The sequence below is a fragment of the Mustelus asterias genome, chromosome 19 (genome assembly GCF_964213995.1).
Source record: "Mustelus asterias chromosome 19, sMusAst1.hap1.1, whole genome shotgun sequence".
NCBI lineage: Eukaryota > Metazoa > Chordata > Chondrichthyes > Carcharhiniformes > Triakidae > Mustelus > Mustelus asterias.
The window spans coordinates 34918786-34940216 of NC_135819.1; the positions used below are offsets into that span (position 1 = coordinate 34918786).

Consider the following 21431-nt stretch of genomic DNA (forward strand, 5'->3'; position numbering starts at 1 on the left):
CTCTTGGCTCCACATAAATGATAAGCAGGTAAAGTGTTTGCCACCTCCAGCAGTTCATTTAAGGCTCATTGGCTAGTTGCCATTGACGCAGCAAAACGGTAACTATGCACAGTCCATGAATGACCATTGGCTTCTCCCTCCATTAGAGTGAGAGAAATGGGTTTGATAGCTTGACAGGCATCACTTCACATCAAGCGTGAGGCAATGGGAAAAAAAGCAGACTTCCATGTGGTACCACAACTGGTACAAGAATTGAACCCATGCTGTTGACATCATACTGCATCACACTCCAGCCATCTAACCAACTGCGCTAACCAACCCCACAAACGGTTCATGCAAGACTTGCCTGCCACTCACCCAAGCCCCACACTAACTTCTTCACTGGGACATCCTTCCGCCCTTAGAATTTGCACCAAGTGGGTTCTCAGTTTCAGTGACATCAACCCATAACTAAACTTGCTCAGTCCCCCTCAGCAGTCACTTCACCGCAGTCCTGTCTACCCTCCGACTGAACAGAAATTCTACACTCACCGTGACATACCAGGGGCCTCAGAGGGATTTTGTTCATTGCCTAAGGGGAGCACCTGTCGTGTTCACTACTCTTACATTCCCAACATGTGAACCTGCTCAGAAGCTAGCGAGGTCCATGGAAAGAAAATTCACTTGCTGGAGTCCAGTGGAACAGGAGCCCCTTCAGACCCCACAAGGAAAGACTAAGGGTGCGACCTTACCGGCCATTCACGCTCCCGCTGCAGCGAGATCAGAGAATTTGGCACCCAGCCAAATCTCCGTTCATGGCAGTGGGATGGGAAAATCCCGTGAATGGTGGTAAGATTTTGGCCTAGGCTTCTGTTATCCTGGTTATAATGTAACCAATGGCAACATGCTGTCAGGGTCAGCTGACCTGTAGACAATGTAACCAATGGCAAAATGATGTGGTTGTTAGCTGACCCGGTATAAATTAGAAGCAGATGGGAATTGTGGGGAGCTTATGCGACCAAGTGTTAGAGCAATTAAGTTTCTTTACTAAACCTTTTTCTTTGATTTACTTTCTGAAGTTAGTTCTTTTATTGCTTGCAACTGAAGTATGGACAATCCCCAATTCTGTTAACCCCCAGCGCCCATTATCCACAGCTGGGAAGTCCTGAAACAGTCCCTCTAATTTGGCACCATCCGCTCCCACTATCCAGCTACCACCGTCCGTCGGGAACACATTGATGGGCAGGTCTGGAAAATTCTGACTCTTTAGCCACATATGTTCCTCTCTTAAGGACTGCCATTGGCTGCCGCCGGAAGATATGAGAAATCCTGACTTTCCACAGCAAAGGCTGCTGTGCACGGGTGAACGAGGGATTTGTTCGATCATAGGAAAAGATACACAAACATCAAACAACAAAAAAAAGTGAAGATTGCTGCCAGCCAACACATGATCAATGGAAAATGGAAGATCTCTAGGTATACCTTTGGGATAGTGAGTTTCTCTCCTGGGCATTCTTCGGAGTCAGAGCCCGTGTAGGACTCACTGAACGACACTAACGGATTTATTCTGGGTTTGTGGATGGGCTGAAAGGTCAGCTGTGTGCTGAGGAGATTGCTGACGGCCCTCAAGGAGGTACTGACATTGGGCGGCAGGGAAGGATCGGCCAGAAGATCTGTAATTAATCCGTGCGCCTCACCCATCACAGCTATGTCCACAGTGACGCTGGTGCCTGAAGACTGAAAGAAAATAAGGATACGTTAACAGTAGCCCAAGAAGGTGCACCAAACTTTTACTTATCCATCGAGAAAATGAAATGCATAAACTCGGCTTTTAATTCAGATGAATTTTCTATATCCAACACATTTCAATCAGCCTATGTAATGCTCACTAATTAGCTAATTCTGCCATTCAATGTAAGAATGTGGGCTGTCTACTACCAATCTGAACGAGATTCTTCAGCCTCCCAGCTGTGTGTTTCCCACCGGCGGGAGGTGGCGTGTGGTTTACTAGCGATGGGATTCTCTGGTCCCGCCACTGTCAATGGGAATTCCCATTGACATCATCCCATGCTGGCGGGAAATCCGCGGATGTGTGGCCGGCGAGACCGGAGAATCCCGCCAACATGGATGGCTGGAGAATTCTTTCTTGTTAATTTTCCCATTGATTCACCAATGGGCATAGGTGTGAATAAGGATTTGAAAATAAGGATGAAATATGGTACAATTTAATCGGTAACTTACATCTGCCATCAATGAGACGACTTTGGAACTCCGCATAGCGTAGAATAGCTAACAACTCATTTTAACCAATACGCCATGATTTAACCCTAATCCTCACTCATGTTATATATAATACTTGTTATCTAGTATTCCTAAATGCTGGAAAATGTCAGCAGTTCTGGCAGAGTGTCATATGGACTTGTAGGATGTAGAAAATAGGCCATTTGGCTCTTCGAGCCTGCTCTGCTATTCATTATGACCATGACTGATCACTCAACTCAATAGCCTTTCCCCCATATCCTTTGATCCCCTTCACTTCAAGAGCTATATCTAACTGCTTCTTGAAAACATTCAATGTTTTGGCCTCAACTACTTTCTGTGATAATGAATTCCAGAGGCTCACCACTCTTTGGGTGAAGAAACTTCTCAAAGGTTTACCCCGTATCCTTAGACTGTGACCCCTGATTCTGGACACCCCCACCATTAGGAACATCCTTCCTGCATGTACCCTGTTCAGTCCTTGGAGAATTTTACGGAGATTTCCCCCTCAATCTTCCAAACTTGAAACGTTAGCTTCGTTTCTCTCTCCACGGATGCTGCCAGACCTGCTGGGTTTTTCCAACACTTGCCTAAATCTTCCAGTCCCACTCGCCACAGGAATGTGAAAATAAGGATGAAGGATGGTACAATTTAACCGTGATGCGGAGATGCCGGCATTGGACTGGGGTAAACTGTGGCTTTTGCTACTAAATAAACCTGTTGGACTTTAACCTGGTGTTGTTAAACTTCTTACACAATTTAACTGGGCAGGGCTGATAATTCGATGGACCAGCGAAAGGTCCATTGTGCTCAGGTAGGAATTTCCGAACCTGTGGTGGGTAGGACCAGAAAATCCCATCCGCTTGCTCTTCATTTTTTATATTTTTAACATCCACATTCTTTTGCTTTTATTCAGTATTCATCTTTCAGTTCTGCTGTGAGCCTGCGGATCTCTATCTTAATCAGAAATAGAGGCTGCAATCAGCCTTCAGGATACCCTCACCAACATTTACAGATGCACTATAGAAAGCATTCTTTCTGGTTGTATCACAGCTTGGTATGGCTCCTGCTCTGCCCAAGACCGCAAAAAACTACAAAAGGGTTGTGAACATAACCTAGTTCATCACACAAACCAGCCTCGCATCCATTGATTCTGTCTACACTTCCCACTGCCTCGGAAAAGCAGCCAGCATAATCAAGGACCCCACGCACCCGGACATCCTCTCTTTCACCTTTTTCCATCGGGAAGAAGATACAAAAGTCTGAGGTCACGTACCAACCGACACAAGAACAGCTTCTTCCCTGCTGCCATCAGACTTTTGAATGGACCGACCTTGCATTAAGTTGATCTTTCTCTACACCCTCGCTATGACTATACATTCTGCACTCTCCTTTCTTGCTGTATGAATGGTATGCTTTGTCTGTGCAATGCGCAAGAAACAATACTTTTCGCTGTATACTAATACATGTGACAATAATAAATCAAATCATCGGCTTTTCTCAATCCGTTTCTCTAAGTTGTATATTTTCCCTTCATTGTAGTATTGATCCTTTTAGGGCTTTTCTTTTGGTGAGATAAGCTCTTCCTTTCACTCCAGAATAAGCTCTGTGGGGAACTTTATAGGTTAACCATATGTTATTATATAATCTTACAAACGACATAAGGGAACAATTCTTCTCCTGTGGAATGGTTTCCATAGTGTGTGAAATCAGTTAAGTCTTTGGCAACTGAGCGATGTGTTAAAAAAATGGATGGTGTTGGCGGAATAAGTAGAGAGAGCTTTTAAAAAGCATCGAGAATCCAGTTGAAAATGGGCATTATACTGTTGGATGTGGTGTCAGCTGGTTTATAATAAATTCGCATTGATCTATGTTAAAAGGAGTTGTTGGGTTTCGACTTAATGTTGCTCATTGCAATGTTAATGGCCCTTGCCGCTGTTAGATTGATTATGAACCCAATAAGCATTTGTCTAAATCCTCTGTCAGCTGCATGTGTTAGCTATAACCTTGATATGTGCCCCTCTGTGGCTGTCTGAGCTTTAGAACCTTTCACACTGTCCGCTTAAACACCCTAGAAGACCGTCATCTCTCAGAGCTGGATTCTGCGAGTCGAGATTGATCCTGGGCTATCAAAACAATCGGTATTACGTCGCTCTTCAGTTAAACGTTTATTGACTTGGACTGGAATATCTGATGGATCGCACAGCAGGGGACTGAAGTGATACTGCCAGCGGCTGGTGCTCTGCTAATTTCTTCATGCCTCATGGTTGAGTTACTTATAGGAGTTCCGCATTTTCAATTTTAATGATCAATATGTCTAGGGAAAAGAAAGCAGGAGAGGTTTACCTGTTGCCTTTGTGTTGTGTACTCAAAGAATCCTTACAGTGCAGAAGGAGGCCATTCAGCACATTGAGTCTGCACCAACAACAATCCTACTCAGGCTCTATCCCCATGTATTACCCCCCTCCTGACACTATGGGGCAATTTAGTATGGCCATATCAACCCAACTTGCACACCTTTGGATTATGGGAGGAAATCAGAGCACCCAGAGGACGCAGACACGGGGAGCCCGTGCAAAATCCACACAGACAGTGACCCGAAGCTGGAATTGAACTTGATCCCTGGTGTTGTGAGGCAGCAGTGCTAACCGCTGTGCTGCCGAAAGTAAACGCAAGTCCTCTTCCTGAAGACACCTCGCCTGTGAGCATCCCTTCCTCCTCAAGGTTCCAGCCTATTCACCATAACAATTGGAAATTTGTTGGATCTGCCAATGGCTGTGGGTCCTAACTGTGATCATGGAGCCCTCAGCTTGGCCTTTTATTGTGACTTGCGACTACCACAACCCAGCCCACCCAGGGTCTTCGACGACACCACTACCCAAACTACCTGCTCAGCAATGTTCACTCTGGTTTCCGCATCCGCAGTAAAACAGGATCAATAAATCTGCCAACAATCCACAGAAACCAAACTTACCAATGTAAATGCTGTGAACTGGCAAAACAATGACCAAGGTCTTGACTTAAAATAAAACCCAAAAGGACCTTTTGTCAATTGCACCGTCTAGCACTTTGCCAGTGTTCGTATGGATGACATGGTTGCTTGAAGTACAGAGTTGACTAATTTTCAGATAGCCAGGCCAATAAAACTTCATTGTCAGTATTTTTTTATTCATTCAAGGGATGTGGGTCTCACTGGCTAGACCAGCATTTATTGCCCATCGCTAATTGCCCTTGAGAAGCTGGTGGTGAGCTGCCTTCTTGAACCGCTGCAGTCCATGCGGTGGAGGCACACCCACAGTGCTGTTAGGAAGGGAGCTCCAGGATTTTGAAGCAGTGAGAGTGAATATAGTTCCAAGTCAGGATGATGAGTGGCTTAGAGGGGAACTTGCAGGTGGTGATGTTCCGAGGTATCAGCTGCCCTTGTCCTTCTAGGTTAATGGTCATGGGTTTGAAAGGTGCTGTCAAAGGAACCTTGGTGAGGTCCTGCAGAGCATCTTGTAGATGTACACACTGCTACTACTGTGCGTCGGTGATGGAGGAGTAAATTGTTGTGGATTGGGTACCATTCAAGTGGGGCTGCTTTGTCCTGGATGGTTTCGAACCTCTTGGGTGTTATTGGAGCTGCACCCATCCAGGCAAGTGGAGAGTATTCCATCACACTCCTGACTTGTGCCTTGTAGAGGATGGACAGATTTTGGGGAGTTAGGAGGTGATTTGATTTATTATTGTCACATGCATTGGGATACAGTGAAAAGTATTATTTCTTGCGCGCTATACAGACAAAGCACACTGTACATAGGGAAGAAAGGAGGGTGCAGAATGTTGTGTCATAGCTAGGCTGTAGAGAAAGATCAACTTAATGCAAGGTTGGTCCATTCAAAAGTCTGATGGCAGCAGGGAAGAAGCTGTTTTTGAGTCGGTTGGTACATGATCAGACTTTTGTATCTTTTTCCTGATGGAAGAAGGTGGAAGAGAGAATGTCCAAGGTGTGTGAGGTCCTTGATTATACTGGCTGCTTTGCCGAGGCAGCGGGAAGTGTAAACAGAGTCAATGGATGGGAGGCTGGTCTGAGTGATGGACTGGGCTTCATTCACATTCCTTTGTGGTTTCTTGAGGTCTTGGACAGAGCAGGAGCCATACCAAGCTGTGATACAACCAGAAAGAATGCTTTCTATGGTGCATCTGTAAAAGCTGATGGGAGTTGTAGCTGACATGCCAAATTTCCTTAGTCTTCTGAGAAAGTAGAGGCATTGGTGGAATTTCTTAACTATTGTGTCGGCATGGGGGGAGGGGGGGGCACCAGGACAGGTTGTTGATGATCTGAGCACCTAAAACCTTGAAGCTCACGACCCTTTCTACTTCGTTCCCATTGATGTAGACAGGGGCAGGTTCTCCTTTACGCTTCCTGAAGTTGATGACAATCTCCTTCATTTTGTTGACATTGAGGGAGAGATTATTGTCGCTGCACCAGTTCACCAGATTCTCTATCGCATTCCTGTACTCTGTCTTGTCATTGTTTGAGATCCGACCCACAATGGTGATTACTCGCTACAAGATTCCCAGCCTCTGACTTGCTCTTGTAGCCACAGTATTGTTTTGGAATTAGTGATATTGTTAAGTTCAGTTTAAAAGCAAAATATGATACATCATGTTTGGTTTTCCCTGGCTCCAAGAGAGGGCTGTTTCACTTCGCCTATACCAGAAGCAAATTTTTGTTTCCATAAGGTAATTGACAGAGTTTCATTTTAATGTATTGAAATACCTAAAATGTTCAATGTAAAATATAGAAATTTTACCATTTGAAAAACCAAATATCATTGCTGTACCTCAATGAATTAATCGCCTTGACACGTAATGCCAAAAGTACAGGCCAGAGAAAAGGAGCTGGAGGTTTGTTCTATTTTATTCATTATTTATTTATTAGTCACAAGTAAGCTTACATTAACACTGCAATGAAGTTACTGTGAAAATCCCCTAGTCGCCATACTCTGGCGGCTGTGCGGGTACACTGAGGGAGAATTTAGCATGGCGAATCCACCTAACCAGCACGTCTTTCAGATTGTGGGAGGAAACCGGAGCACCCGGAGGAAACCCACGCAGACACGGGGAGAACATGCAAACTCCGCACAGACAGTGACCCAAGCTGGGAACCGAGCCCGGGACCTTGGCGCTGTGAGGCAGCAGTGCTAACCACTGTGCCATCCCTCTTCCCCACTTCTGAAAATTTTAAACAGCAATGAGCATTTTTATTCCAGATGCTTTGTCCAAAAACCATCCTTTGCAGAGTTAAAGCTGTCGATGTCTGGATTTTTTAAGTTAATTTTTTTTGGATTAAATATGAAGAAATGCTGTCAAGATGTTAGTCTGTATCAGTCATACCCTGAACCTGACATTTCCCCCTTGGTGATGATTGAACCCTATATAAATTACAGCATGCCCTGTTACTGAGAAATGGGTGTACATGACACTGCTCACTCACAGGACGGAATTTAGAGTGGGCGATGTGACTCACACCAGTCCTTCTCCCATGCCCACTTGCAGAAGGACGATCAAATTCATTGCCAATCAGCACCACTTAAGGTTGTGGTAGACCCTCCCCAAGATGGGGGACCCACATGCCAAGTCTCATGCCTACTACTATGTAAGTACCAGCAGCAGCAGGGGTGAGGCCCTTATGTGGGCATTCATTACCCAGGCAAGAGCCTCAATTGATGTCAGGGTGGGAAGGTTGTCCATGAGCTTTCCTGTCCCGGCCTTAATCGGGGCAGATGTGGAAAGGCAGCAGGGACCTCTCCCTAATGCCACCCTCCTGCCAAATTAAATTACCTTCCCACTAACTTCTGGGGGGGTGGCCATATATTAAAATCCAAGCACAGAGTGTATAAAAAGGGAGGTAAAACACCAGTTGAAGTATCATGGTGAAGTTTGTAAATGCAATGACATGCAATCCCTAAACATGGTCATTACAAAAGTGTGCGATATAAAGGATAGAAAACACATACCAATGGAAGCTGTGCTTTGTTGTGACCCCAAGTACAATACTGAGACAAAAGCCTCTTAATAACAATTAATTCATCTTTATAACCAACATTTTCAGATGACCCCAAATATATTACATTAACTAATTTAGGCGTTTACCCTTTGTCAGATTCTGTAATTATTTGACACGGTGGCACAGTGGTTAGCCAGGGACACAGGTTCAATTCCCGGATTGGGTCACTGTCTATGCAGAGTCTGCACTTTCTCCCCGTGTCTGCGTGGGTTTCCTCCAGGTGCTCCGGTTTCCTCCCACGGTCTGAAAGACGTGCTGGTTACGTGCGTTGGCCATGCTCAATTCTCCCTCAGTGTACCCGAACAGGCGCCCGGAGTGTGGCAACTAGGGGAGTTTCACAGTAACTTCATTGCAGCGTTACTGCAAGTCTACTTGAGACACTAATAAGTAAACTTTAAACTATTCCCTCACCAGGTTTTCTTCTATAAATTGTTAGGCCATGGTTGGGGCTGTGGATGGTGCTGGGAAAGTAATTGTTACCCATTATTACGCAATTAATGCGCACATTTCTCTAAAACGTCAAAGGAGGATCAATTTCAGATTTTACTTGCTGCATTTCTGGATGGTTTCATTCAACACTCTCAGCCTTAACCATGGGGTTACCATGGAAACTGCTGACGGGCATCACAATTCACATCATTATATCTGAAGGTTGCTGCTTCTGATTGGAAGGAACAGACTGGTTGAACATCACAGCTCCTGACGTAAAAGATAGTGCAGTGTGGCCTACTCATGAGCTACCAACCATTGATTTACTGCTCATAAACAAAGAAGCAAAAATATTAATGGGTTAGATCTGAATTGAGCTGAGCGCCGTGGCAGAATGTCAATAATTTTGAAACCTGTAACTGTGCACATCTATTACTTTTTGTAAGGAGATCTATCTGTTGCAGCTTAGAGCATGTTCTGACATCATTTTAGGAGACTAATATCCAACAACAGCCTCCATTTATGTAGCACCTTTAACACAGTACAACTTTCCAGGTGTTTCTCAGAAGCATTATCAAACAAAATATGACACTGAGCCAAGTAAGGAAAGATTGGGATATATGAGGCGTGGCACAGTGGTTCGCACTGCTGCCTCACAGCGCCAGGGACCCTCGTTCAATTCCTGGCTTGGATCACTGTCTGTGTGGAGTCTCCACGTTCTCCCCGTGTCTGCGTGGGTTTCCTCCGGGTGCTCCAGTTTCCCTTCACACCCCAAAGATGTGCAGGTTAGGTGGATTAGCCATGCTAAATTGCCTCCTAGCATCCCAAGGTTAGATGAATTAGCCATGGTAAGTTGCATAGCATTACATGGATAGGGCAGGAAGAAGGACCTGCCTCCACCAAACTCTAAGGCAGTGCATTCATGATCCTAACCACTCACCTCACCATTACTTATTTTGCCAGTTTTCTTAAATCTGTGTCCCCTTCTTCCCGATCCTCCTGCCAATGGGAACAATTGCTCCCCATCTGTCCTGTCCAGACCCCTCATGATTTTGACCATCTCCATCAAATCTCCTCTTAGCCTTCTCTTCTCCAAGAAGAAGAGTTTTAGCTTGAGCCTCTGGGTTGCTAGTCCAGTACACCACCATCTCCCCCAAATTGTAAAATTCTGATCCTTGTCTTCAAATCCCTCCATGACCTTCGCTGTGACCTCTTCCAGCACTCAAAGATCTCTGCCCTTCTCCAATCTTTCTAGACAAAATAAATTCTTCATTTCCAGAACCGGTGAGTCGTGAATCTTTTCTGCACCCTTTCTGGTCTCTTTGTATCCTTCCTAAAGCGTAATACACAGAGCTGGAGACAATACTCTAGTTGAGGCTGAACCAGTGTTTTATGCAATTTTCTTGCTTTTATACTTTATGCACCTGCTGATGAAGCCCAGAATACTGTATGCATTATTAACCATGCTCTCCAGCTGTCCTACCAGCCTCAGCGGTTTATGAACATATACAGCCTGGTCCCTTGGCTCCTGCACCTCCTTTAGAATTGTCCCCTTTATTTTATATTGTCTTTATGCTTTCTTCCTATAAAAATGTATCACTTCACACTTCTCTGTATGAAATTTCATCTGCCACTTTTACATCCATTCCACCATTATGTTTATGTCCTTTCGAAGTTCTCCAACAACCTCCTCGTGGGTCACAATGCTTCCAAGCTTTACGTCATTCATTAATTTTGAAATTGTACCCTGCACGCCAAGGTCTAGTTCATTAACATATATATCAGCGTGAACCGGAGTCCTGTCACTCAGCTACTCCCGTATCCATGTTGCTGTTATCCCTTTTATTCCATGAGCTGTAACTTCCCTCTGTAGTGCGACACTTTTATCAAATGCTTTTTGGAAGTCCACGTGTAGCATTTTAACACCATTGCCCTCAATTGTCTCTGTTACCTCATGAAGAAACTCAAGCAAGTTAATTAAACACACAAAACTCATGCTGACTTTTAGCTTGTGGTTGCTTGGCTTCCCTTTACTGAACAGAGGTGCAACATTTGAAACCCTCCAGTTTTCTGGCACCACTCCTGGGTGCCAAGGCATATTGGAAAATTATAGTCAGTGCCTGCACAATTTCCACTCTCACTTCCCTCAGTATTATTGATGCATCTCATCCCGTCAACTTTAAGTACAGACAGCCTATCCAATGTCCCTTCTTATCAATTTTAAACCCTTCAGGTGCCTCAACTAGCTCCTCTTTCAGCATGACCTGGACATGGTGGCACAGTGGTTAGCACCGCTGCCTTACAGTGGCAGGGACCCGGGTTCGATTCCTGGCCTGGGTCACTGCCTGTGCGGAGTCTGCACGTTCTCTCTGTGTCTGCGTGGGTTTCCTCCGGGTGCTCCGGTTTCCTCCCACAATTCAAAGATTTGCAGGTTAGGTGGGTTGGCTATGCTAAATTGACCGTAGTTTCGGGGGGGATTAGCAGGGTAAACATGTAGGGTTACAGGGATAGGGTGGGATTGTGGTCGGTGCAGGCTCGATGGGCCAAATGGTAGCCTCCTGTACTCTATGGATTCTATGCTTCTATGAACTACTTCTTCCTTGGTAAAGATAGATGCAAAGTATTAATTTAATACTGGAGCCATTTCCCCCACCTCGATGTGTGGATCCCTCTGTGGTCCCTAACTGGCCCCACTCCTTTTACCACCATTTTACTATTTATATATCATAGATATCACAGAATCGCTACAGTGCAGAAGGAGGCCATTTGGCCCATCAAGCCTGCACTGGCAACAATCTCACTCAGTTCCTATCCCTGCAACCCCACGTAACCCTACTAATTCCACTGACACTAAAGGGTCAATTTAGCATGGCCAATCAACCTAAGCCACGCATCTTTGGACTGTGGAAGGAAACCAGAGAACCTGGAGGAAACCCACGCAGACACGGGGAGAATGTGCAAACTCCACACAGTCACTCGAGGCCAGAATTGAATCCAGGTCCCTGACGCTGCGAGGCTAAAGTGCTAGCCACTGTGCCACCCTATCTATAGAGGACTCTTGGACTCCCTTTAAGCTGCCGGTCTCGTCTCATTCTCTGTTTCTCTTATTTGCTTTTTCCACTACCCTCTGAACCTTCTATATTCGGCCTGGTTCTCAATCGTACTATTCACCTGACATGAGCACATTTTTTTCTGCTTCATCTGAATCTCTGCCTGTTTCATTGCCTAGGGAGCGATGGACTTGTTTGCTTTCCCCTTCATGGGAATAATACTTGACCATGCTTGAACCATTCCTTCTTAAAGGCAGCTGGTTATAGTTTTGCCTGCTATTCCTGGATTCCAATTTAACTGGGGCAGTAGTACCCCATTGCAGTTGGCTTTACCACAGTTGAATATTCTTATTCTGCATTATTCCTTGTCTTTTTCCATAACCAACCCAAATATAGGGCGGCATGGTAGCACAGTGGTTAGCACTGCTGCTTCACAGCTCCAGGGACCCGGGTTCGATTCCCGGCTTGGGTCACTGTCTGTGTGGAGTTTGCACATTCTCCTCGTGTCTGCGTGGGTTTCCTCCGGGTGCTCCGGTTTCCTCCCACAGTCCAAAGATGTGCGGGTTAGGTTGATTGGCCATGCTAAAATTGCCCCTTAGTGTCCTGGGATGCGTAGATTAGAGGGATTAGCGGGTAAAATATGTAGGGATATGGGGGTAGGGCCTGGGTGGGATTGTGGTCGGTGCAGACTCGATGGGCCGAATGGCCTCTTTCTATGCTGTTGGGTTTCTAAGATATAATGATAACTGTATCCTAGATGATGTTCATCCAGCAGTAAGAGTACTTAAGTTGCAAGCAATAAAAGAACTAACTTCAGAAAGTAAATCAAAGAAAAAGACTTAATAAAGAAATGTCATTACTCCAACACTTGGGGCCAAACAAGCTCCCCAAAATCTCCATCTGCTTCTTATTTATATTGGGTCAGCTGACCACCACATCATTTTGCCATCGGTTACATTGTCTACAAGTCAGCTGACCCTCACAGCATGTTACCATTGGTTACATTATAACAGATTCCTTTCTTCTTTTTTTGTTCAAATTAATTTTAGGTAACGATTCTCCAGTATTTTTAACAACTTTCCAGTATCTGCGCCCGTTTTGGTATTGGGTAACTGTAGGTTTGCACCAACCTAGTTGAGCTTTGAAACCTCCTTGTTTAATGCTGGCCAAATCAATTCTCAGTCACTTTTCTGTTACGCCTTTTGTCGAGTGAACATTGTCCCATAAGGACCGATTATCCACGTAACACTCAATTGGTACCTTCTTTCCCGATGTTACCGTGAAAAATAACTGTTAGTGTCAGACAGATACATCCCCATATCGACCGCCTCCACTAACACTAGGGTTTCAACTGCCAATGTACTTTTGACTCCCCTTTTTATTTTCTTTGCTTTCCAAGCCAAGGGGCAACATTTTCCTTCCTTACCCACCAAGAATATGATCAACCCTCCACCGCTCGAATGTCCATCTTTTAGATTGGCATGTGAAGCACCACTAAATACAACTAACTTCATGTCTTCCGGTTCTCCCAGTGCTGGGAATTTAATTTCACATTTTTTTGATTTTTAGAAGTTTTATTTGTCTGCAAGATCTCTTGGACTGAGGCGTGCCTCAACATATTAAATAGCTTGAGGACATTATAGCTCCCATCCAGTCTTGTCTGCGTGGATAGTCAATTTAGCTGTCCTATCACACTGGACAAAGAACAAAGAAAATTACAGCACAGGAACAGGCCCTCTAAGCCTGCACCGACCATGCTGCCCGACTCAACTAAAACCCCCTACACTTCTGAGGACTATATGCCTCTATTCCCATCCTATTCATGTATTTGTCAAGACGTCCCTTAAAAGTCACTATCGTATCTGCTTCCACTACCTCCCCCGGCAGCAAGTTCCAGGCACCCAACACCCTCTGTGTAAAAAACTTGCCTCGTACATCTCCTTTAAACCTAGCGCCTCGCACCTTAAACCTATGCCCCCCAGTAAATGACTCTTCCACCCTGGGAAAAAGCTTCTGACTATCCACTCTGTCCATGCCCCTCATAATCTTGTAGACTTCTATCAGGTCGCCCCTCAACCTCCGTCGTTCCAGTGAGAACAAACCAAGTTTCTCCAACCTCTCCTCATATCTAATGCCCTCCATACCAGGCAACATTCTGGTAAATCTTTTCTGTACCTTCTCCAAAGCCTCCACATCCTTCTGGTAGTGTGGTGACCAGAATTGAGCACTATATTCCAAATGCGGCCTAACTAAGGTTGTATAAAGCTGCACCATGACTTGCTTATTTTTAAACTCAATGCCCTTGCTGATGAAGGCAAGCATGCCGTATGCCTTCTTGACTACCTTCTCCACCTGCATTGCCACTTTCAGTGATTGTGTACCTGTACACCCAGATCCCTTTGCCTATCAGTACTCTTAAGGGATCTGCCATTTGCTGTGTATTTCCCATCTGTATTAGTCCTTCCAAAATACATTACCTCACGTTTGTCTGGATTAAACTCCATCTGACATCTCTCAGCCCAAGTCTCCAACCAATCTATATCCTGTTATATCTTCTGACGGTCCTCATCATTATCTGCAATTCCACCAACCTGTGTCATCCGCAAATTTACTAATCAAACCAGTTACATTTTCCTTCAAATCATTGTAATATATATTACAATCAGCAAAGGTGCCAGCACTGATCCCTGAGGAATGCCACTAGTCACAGTCCTCCATTCAGAAACATACCCTTCCACTGCTATCCTCTATGTTCTAAGACCAGGCCAGTTCTGTATCCATCTTGCCAGCCCACCTCTGATCCCATGCAACTTCACCTTCTGTTCCAGTCTGCCATGACCTTGTCAAAGGCCTTACTGGAGTCCACGTAGACAGCATCCACTGCCCTACCCTCAGTCATCTTCGTCACTTCCTCGAAAAACTCAAATCAAGTTAGTGAGAAGCGACCTGCCCTTCACGAAACCATGCTGTTTCTCGCTAATACATCCACTCATTTCCAAGTGGGAATAAATCCTGTCTCGAAGAATCCTCTCCAATAATTTCCCTACCACTGAGGTAAGGCTCACTAGTCGGTAATTACCTGGATTATCCTTGCTACTCTTCTTAAACAAAGGAATGACATTGGCTATTCTCCAATCCTCTGGGACCTCCCCTGTAGCCAGTGAGGATACAAAGATTCCTCTCAAGGCCCCAGCAATTTCTTCCCTTGCCTCTCTCAGTATTCTGCGGTATATCCCATCAGGCCCTGGGGACTTGAGAAACAATAAAGGTAGACAAGAACCCCAATACCTCCTCCTTTTTGATTTCAACATGACCCAAACTATCTACACATCCTTTCCCAGACTCATCATCCCCAAAGTCCTTCTCTTTGGTGAATACTGACGCAAAGTACTCATTTAATACTTTGCCCATTTCCTCTGGCTCCACACATAGATTCCCTCCCCTGTCCTTGAGTGGGCCAATCCTCTTCCTGGCTACCCTCTTGCTCTTTTATATAAAAAGCCTTGGGATTTTCTTTAATCCTGCTGGCCAAGGACTTTTTGTGACCCTTTTAGCCCTCCTGACTGCTTGGTTAAGTTTCTTTCTACTTTCCTTGCATTCATTCCACACTTGCTTCGTGTGTTCCCAGGCTCCTAGCCTTTTTTGACTAGGCTCATGATGTCTCTCGTTATCCAAGGTTTCCGAAACTTGCCATAATTATCCTTCATCCTTCCAGGAACATGCCGGCCCTGAATTCCTATCAACTTACACTTGAAAGCCTCCCAATACGCCTCAACAATTCTGTTTCTTTTTCATAGGTCGATGGAAAAAGAGGAACCAGACATTCTCTGGTTATGGGAATGGGATCATGCTGTCTAGGTATCCCTGTTGATTCATGGTTATCCCCGATTTGCTTTGTAGGATATTAAGACCGAGATATTGAAACGCACCAGCCACTCGACTCTCTACTTTAAATTCTGTCTTTAGCCGATTAATTATTCCCTTTTTAAACTCTTCTGTGCCACCCCACAGGAAGTCATCAACATGCATCACAAAAACTCCAGCCAATTTTCCTTCAGATTTCCAATAGAACATTGCAGGATCTGTTTTTAGTTGGATGCAGCCAGTTTTCAGCAGTACAGGTCACACAGAGAAATACCAAATGCACGGTGCATTTGTTCAGTTTCCGCAACTGTCTCTGCGTATTAGTTTCTTCTTTGGGTGACTTCATCTATCGACTTATATGCCCAATTATTAGATGTTAGGGCAGCGAAAAAAATTCAGTCACTTTCCTTGCTATGGATGAATCAACCCTAATGTCTTTCCCCTCCAAGTGTTCCACATACCCACGGGCTACTAATCTGGCCTTTGCTTTATAAGTCCCATCTTCTATAAAACTTTCTCTGTGCAAACCCACTGATGGGACAAAGCAGGCTGCCCTTCGTCTGGTACCTCGGTGTACACCCCAAACTCTTTCCAACTGTCCAGTTCTCTTTGTTTGGCTTCTCTTATCTCCATGAGCTCCATTATATATACAGTCACCAACACTTCCTCATCATGGGGACTTCCACTCCTATTACTGTCATTGGTTTGATTCCTAGCCTTCCTCCTGAAACTTCGGCCTCTACTGCCGTGTCTGTCCCTGAAACGCAAATCACTGCGGATGTCGAAATCTGAAACCAAAAGAGAAAATGCTGGAAAATCTCAGCAGGTCTTGCAGCATCTGTGAGGAGAGAAAAAATAAAGAGACGTCGAATCCAGGCGACACCTTGTCAAAGCTCAAGTGCCTTCATGATCCTTATCTTCATCACTATCGGTTTCTACATATTCTGTTTCTTATGTGGCTTCGGAGACACGATTTCCTCTTTTTGGACAATTCACTACGTAGTGATGTAGGGAATCTCACTGAAAACATCTATTCACAATCTCTTTCCCATTCCTTCGATTTAAACGGCTTTTATCATCCCCATGTGTGTCATACAAGTCCATGAAGTAATCGGTTGCATCCGGTTTCAATATCAGGCCTATTATTAGTGTAACTGTCTCTGTTTAGGGCCCTTCGTGTACCATTTGGTTGTGTACCATTTGGCCAAGAATGCAGCTGAGCTACCATTGAATCCTCTACTCTGGGTGCTGTAGCATCCTGATCTGAATTTTTTAAAAAAGTGGTGGGGAATGATTGTTTCCCAAAAAACCTTTTTAATGATGTTACCATTTGATCATGGAGGAGCTCGGTTCCCGTAAATTATACTCCAGTCATTACCAGAAGACTGTCCATCTAAGACAGAGATACACAGTCCATCAGCGTAAGGGCCAATATCGCATCTGGAATCACCAAATTAAATTTCATTAGCCTGCTATGGCCTACATCAAAATCCATGAGAACTTCCTTGAAGACAGTCTAGGAACTCTTGCCCTGCTCTGTTCTTCCCACGATGACCATTCCAGTCTATTTTTGGACAGTTGAAGTCCCCCATTGTAATTACTCTATAAATTCTTGCACTGTTTCCTTGTAAACTTCTGGAGAAATTGTAGATTTTCATCATTGAGAGGATGTGACTGGGAAGCGTTTATATCAAGATTTTAGTTCATTTATTTATTAGTCACAAGTAAGGCTTACCCTACAATGAAGTTACTGTGAAATTCCCCTAGTCTCCACACTCTGGCGCTTGTTCGAGTCAATGCACCTAACCAGCACATCTTTCAAAATATGGGAGGAAGCCGGAGCACCCGGAGGAAACCCAGGCAGACACGGGGAGAACGTGCAGACTCCGCACAGACAATGACCCAAGCTGAGAATTGAACCCCGGTCCCTGGCGCTGTGAGGCAGCAGTGCTAACCACTGTGCCACCCCTAGACATAATATATGGGAAAGGCAAACCTGGAAAATTAGCATAGTGCACAGTGACAACGATGTGTACCATCTACAAGATGCACTGCAGCAACTCACCAAGGCGCCTTTGATAGCACCTTCACAAACAGTGAACTCTACCACCGAGAAGGACAAGGGCAACAGATGCATGTAAACACCATCACCTGGAAGAGTCCCTCCAAGTCACTCACTGTCCTGCCTTGACAATATATCACCATTCCTTCAGTGTTGCTGAATTGTTGGAACTCTCACCCTGACAGCACTATGGGTGCGCCTACACCACTGGGACTGCAGTGGTTCAAGGTGACGGCTCACCACCACCTTCTCAAGGGCAATTAGGGATGGGCAATAAATGCTGGTGTAACCAGTGAAGCACATGTCCCTTGAGAGAATAAAACAAATGCTGCAAAAATGGACTCTAGATTATTTTTAGATGGATGCACCAAGGTTGACTAACTGGTCTTCCTTATCCATTTTTACTTTCTGGTTTGATGAAACTTACGCATAGGTGAGTTGTGAAAAACAAAGGCCGCTACTGAATTAGTTACCGCAAGCCAATGAGCAGACACGCACATTGTTCAACCGTAGAGAGCAAACAAAGGCCTTAGTGAGTTCGTCACAATAGGCTCAGGGTTGGGGCATGCACATTGTTCAAGTGCGGCAGTGAGTTATGTTTGTGGGTTCAATTGCTGTACCAAGGATCCAGGGAAATAAATCAGAAACTACTGGCAACAGCCACTTTGTTTTCCATCCTTGGGCTGCTTTTATATTTGGCCAGATTTTTGTTTTCTCCCCCCACACAGTCCCTTGCTGGATTGTACAGTATTGTACACAGCATCAGTCATGTAGTTATTCACCCAGAAATGGCATTCTTCAAACAGGCATCTCGGCATGAATATCTCGACAGCAGAGCCTTGCCCCAAGGCCCAATACGCACACGTTTTGCAGGAGGCATTTGTGGCCATTAGGAGAAACCGGAACTCTGACTGATTTTTTTCTAGATTTGATCCCCCCCCAGTTTATAACCGGCATTCTTATTTCCCCATTTTACTGGTGTTCCATTTTAAAGTACACAAGACCAGTATTCTTATTTTCTCATTTTACTGTATTTTTTCCTTCCAGGTTCCACCCCCTCAACCCCTCCCCAAAAAGCAGCAGGTACTAACTGCAAGAACCTTGGCCACAAATGAGATCAGATTAGGAGCAAGAGGGAATGAGGAATTTCAGACCCAGCATGCTGTGCTCGTTCTTAGAAAGAACAATCAATTAGCTCCCGTTGTCCGCACAGCCTTTGACGTCAAGGCAGCATTTCGGTCAAGTGTTGATGTGATGTCAAGGGATATGGGGACAGTCGTTTGCTGTCTGCAAATTCTTCCAACCCAAGTATACATTTGAATCTGCTTCACCACCATCACAGGCAGTGCACTCCGGATCATTGCTACATTGAATAAAGTTCTCCTGGTCTTCCCTCCAGTACGGTCAATTATCCTAAATCTGTGGAGTCAAGTTACCATCCTTCCTGGCAGTGGAGACCTCTTTTCCTTGTTTGTACCATTAAACCCCTCATTATTCTGAACACCTCAATTAAATCTCCTTTTCTGCCCCAAAGAGAACAATTCTTTTGATTTGATTTATCATTGTCACATGCATTAGTATGCGGTGAAAAGTATTATTTATTGCACGCTATACAGGCAAAGCATACCGTTCATAGAGTACACGAGGAGAAGGAAAGGAGAGGGTGCAAAATGTACTGTTACAGTCATAGCTAGGATGCAGAGAAAGATCAACTTAATATATGGCAGGTCCATTCAAAAATTCTCTATTCCTTATCTTGTCCTTCCACATACCACAATCTTACTACCAATCATTACATCTCCTCTGCACGATCTTTGGGGCCTTGACATCATCAGACAGTCAAATCCAAGACCTAGTGCTAGACTAACGGTGTCACAGTGGTTAGCACTGCTGCCTCACAGCACCAGGGCCCCGGGTTCAATTCCCGCCTCGGGTCACAGTGTGTGGAGTTTGCACAATCTCCCCATGTCTGCGCGGGTTTCCTCCAGGTGCTCCGGTTTCCTCCCACAATCCAAAGATATGCGGGTAAGGCAGATTGGCCATGCTAAATTGCCCCTTAGTTTCAGGGGGACCAGCTAGGGTAAATGCATGGGGTTATGGGAATAGGGCCTGGGTGGGATTATGGTTAGTGCTGACTTGATGGGCCGAATGGCCTCCTTCTGCATCAGAAGGATTCTATAATGCTTTAATCTACTCATCTATCAAAGGAGCTGTAGTAACTTCACTCATGATTTTAATTAATTTGCATGATGTCCCTTTGAAAAAAGAAAATCTGTCTAAAAATCATGAAGTGGGGGCAGGGGGTGGGGGCGACGGCAGGGCCAAATTGTATTTTTATTCTCTGCTGCCATAAGGAGCCAGACATATCAGCCTTGGCCAGCACTGGAGTCTCTGGACTCTCCTTTATGAAGCAGCAGAAAGGTGTGGGTGGAGGTCAGGACAGCTCACAGACATGTTCAAAATTTGGCTTGGAACATTTGGAGAGAAGCCATGTGAAAAGGCGAAAAAACATTTTCCAGGCACCTATCTTCATGTTGAGACTGTCGTGAGATTTGGAACATTCAATGATTTATGGAGGTCCGCAGTGAAACCATCGAACATACAATGGCTTCAATTGCTTCTCCCAAACCATTACTTACGTTATGTAAAACACAGAAAATAGAACATTTTCCACTCCATACCAATGCACAAATTGCTGATTTGTTGTGGCTAATGGGAAAATAATTGCAAGGCTGTGCTAGCTTATGTAGACCATTCTTGCATGAATTGTTACAATATTCGTACAATATATCAACAATTTATATCACTCTTAACACAATGGGCGGGATTTACCTTGCAACCTGCCGTGACAGGAAGTGGCATGCCATTGGCCGGTGGCGGGATTGTGTGGTCCTGCCATTATCAATGGGGTTTCCTGTTGGATGCACCCCTCATTGCCGTGAAACCTGTGGCAGAGATGTGCCGTTGCCGGACCGGAAGATCCCGCCGGCATGAACTGCCGGAAAGTTCCGGCCAATGAAACATCCCAAGGTGCTTCACAGCAGCATTGTAATTCAAAGTATGACTTGAGTCATTGAGGTTTACGGCTTGGAAACAGGCCCTTCGGCCCAACTTGCCCATGCCACCCCCTTTTTTTTGAACCACTAAGCTAGTCACATAAGAACGGATTTGATCAGACGACCAAAAAACTTGGTCAAAGCGGTGAGTTTTAGGGAATATTTTAGAGGAGGAAAGTGAGCTGTAGGGAGATATTTCTTGAGTTTGGGGCCTAGACAACTGAAGGCACAGCTACCAATGTTGGAACAATTTTGATTGGGGTTGCACAATAATGCAGAACTTGAGGAGCACTGGTATCTCGGAGGGCTGTGGAGATGGAGGAGATTACAGAGATTGGGCGGGGCTATGGCGGGGATTCGAAAACATTGCTTGTCCGAGAGACAGTGGGTCCGTGAGCACAGGGTTGATAGGTTTGGTTTAGTTTAAAAGTTTATTTATCAATGTCACAAGTCGGCTCACTGCCATGAAGTTACTGTGGAAATCCCCTAGTCGCCACACTCCGGCGTCTGTTCGGGTACATTGAGGGAGAATTTAGCATGGCCAATGCTTCTAACCAGCACATCTTTCAGACTGTGGGAGGAAACCGGAGCACCCAGAGGAAACCCACGCAGGACACGGGGAGAATGTCTTGACTCCACACAGACTTGTGAGTCAAGCCGGGAATTGAACCCCAGGTCCC

The 21431-nt window shown here is 45.0% G+C and overlaps 1 protein-coding gene across 1 annotated transcript in view; it reads right to left on the bottom strand.

Annotated features, from left to right (window-relative positions):
• pde3a (phosphodiesterase 3A, cGMP-inhibited) overlaps positions 1-21431 on the bottom strand; it is a 483881-nt gene that overhangs the window by 123651 nt on the left and 338799 nt on the right. The window contains exon 3 of the mRNA XM_078235322.1: positions 1462-1716. Coding sequence (XP_078091448.1) covers positions 1462-1716 — 255 coding nt within the window. The remainder of the gene's footprint in view (positions 1-1461; positions 1717-21431) is intronic.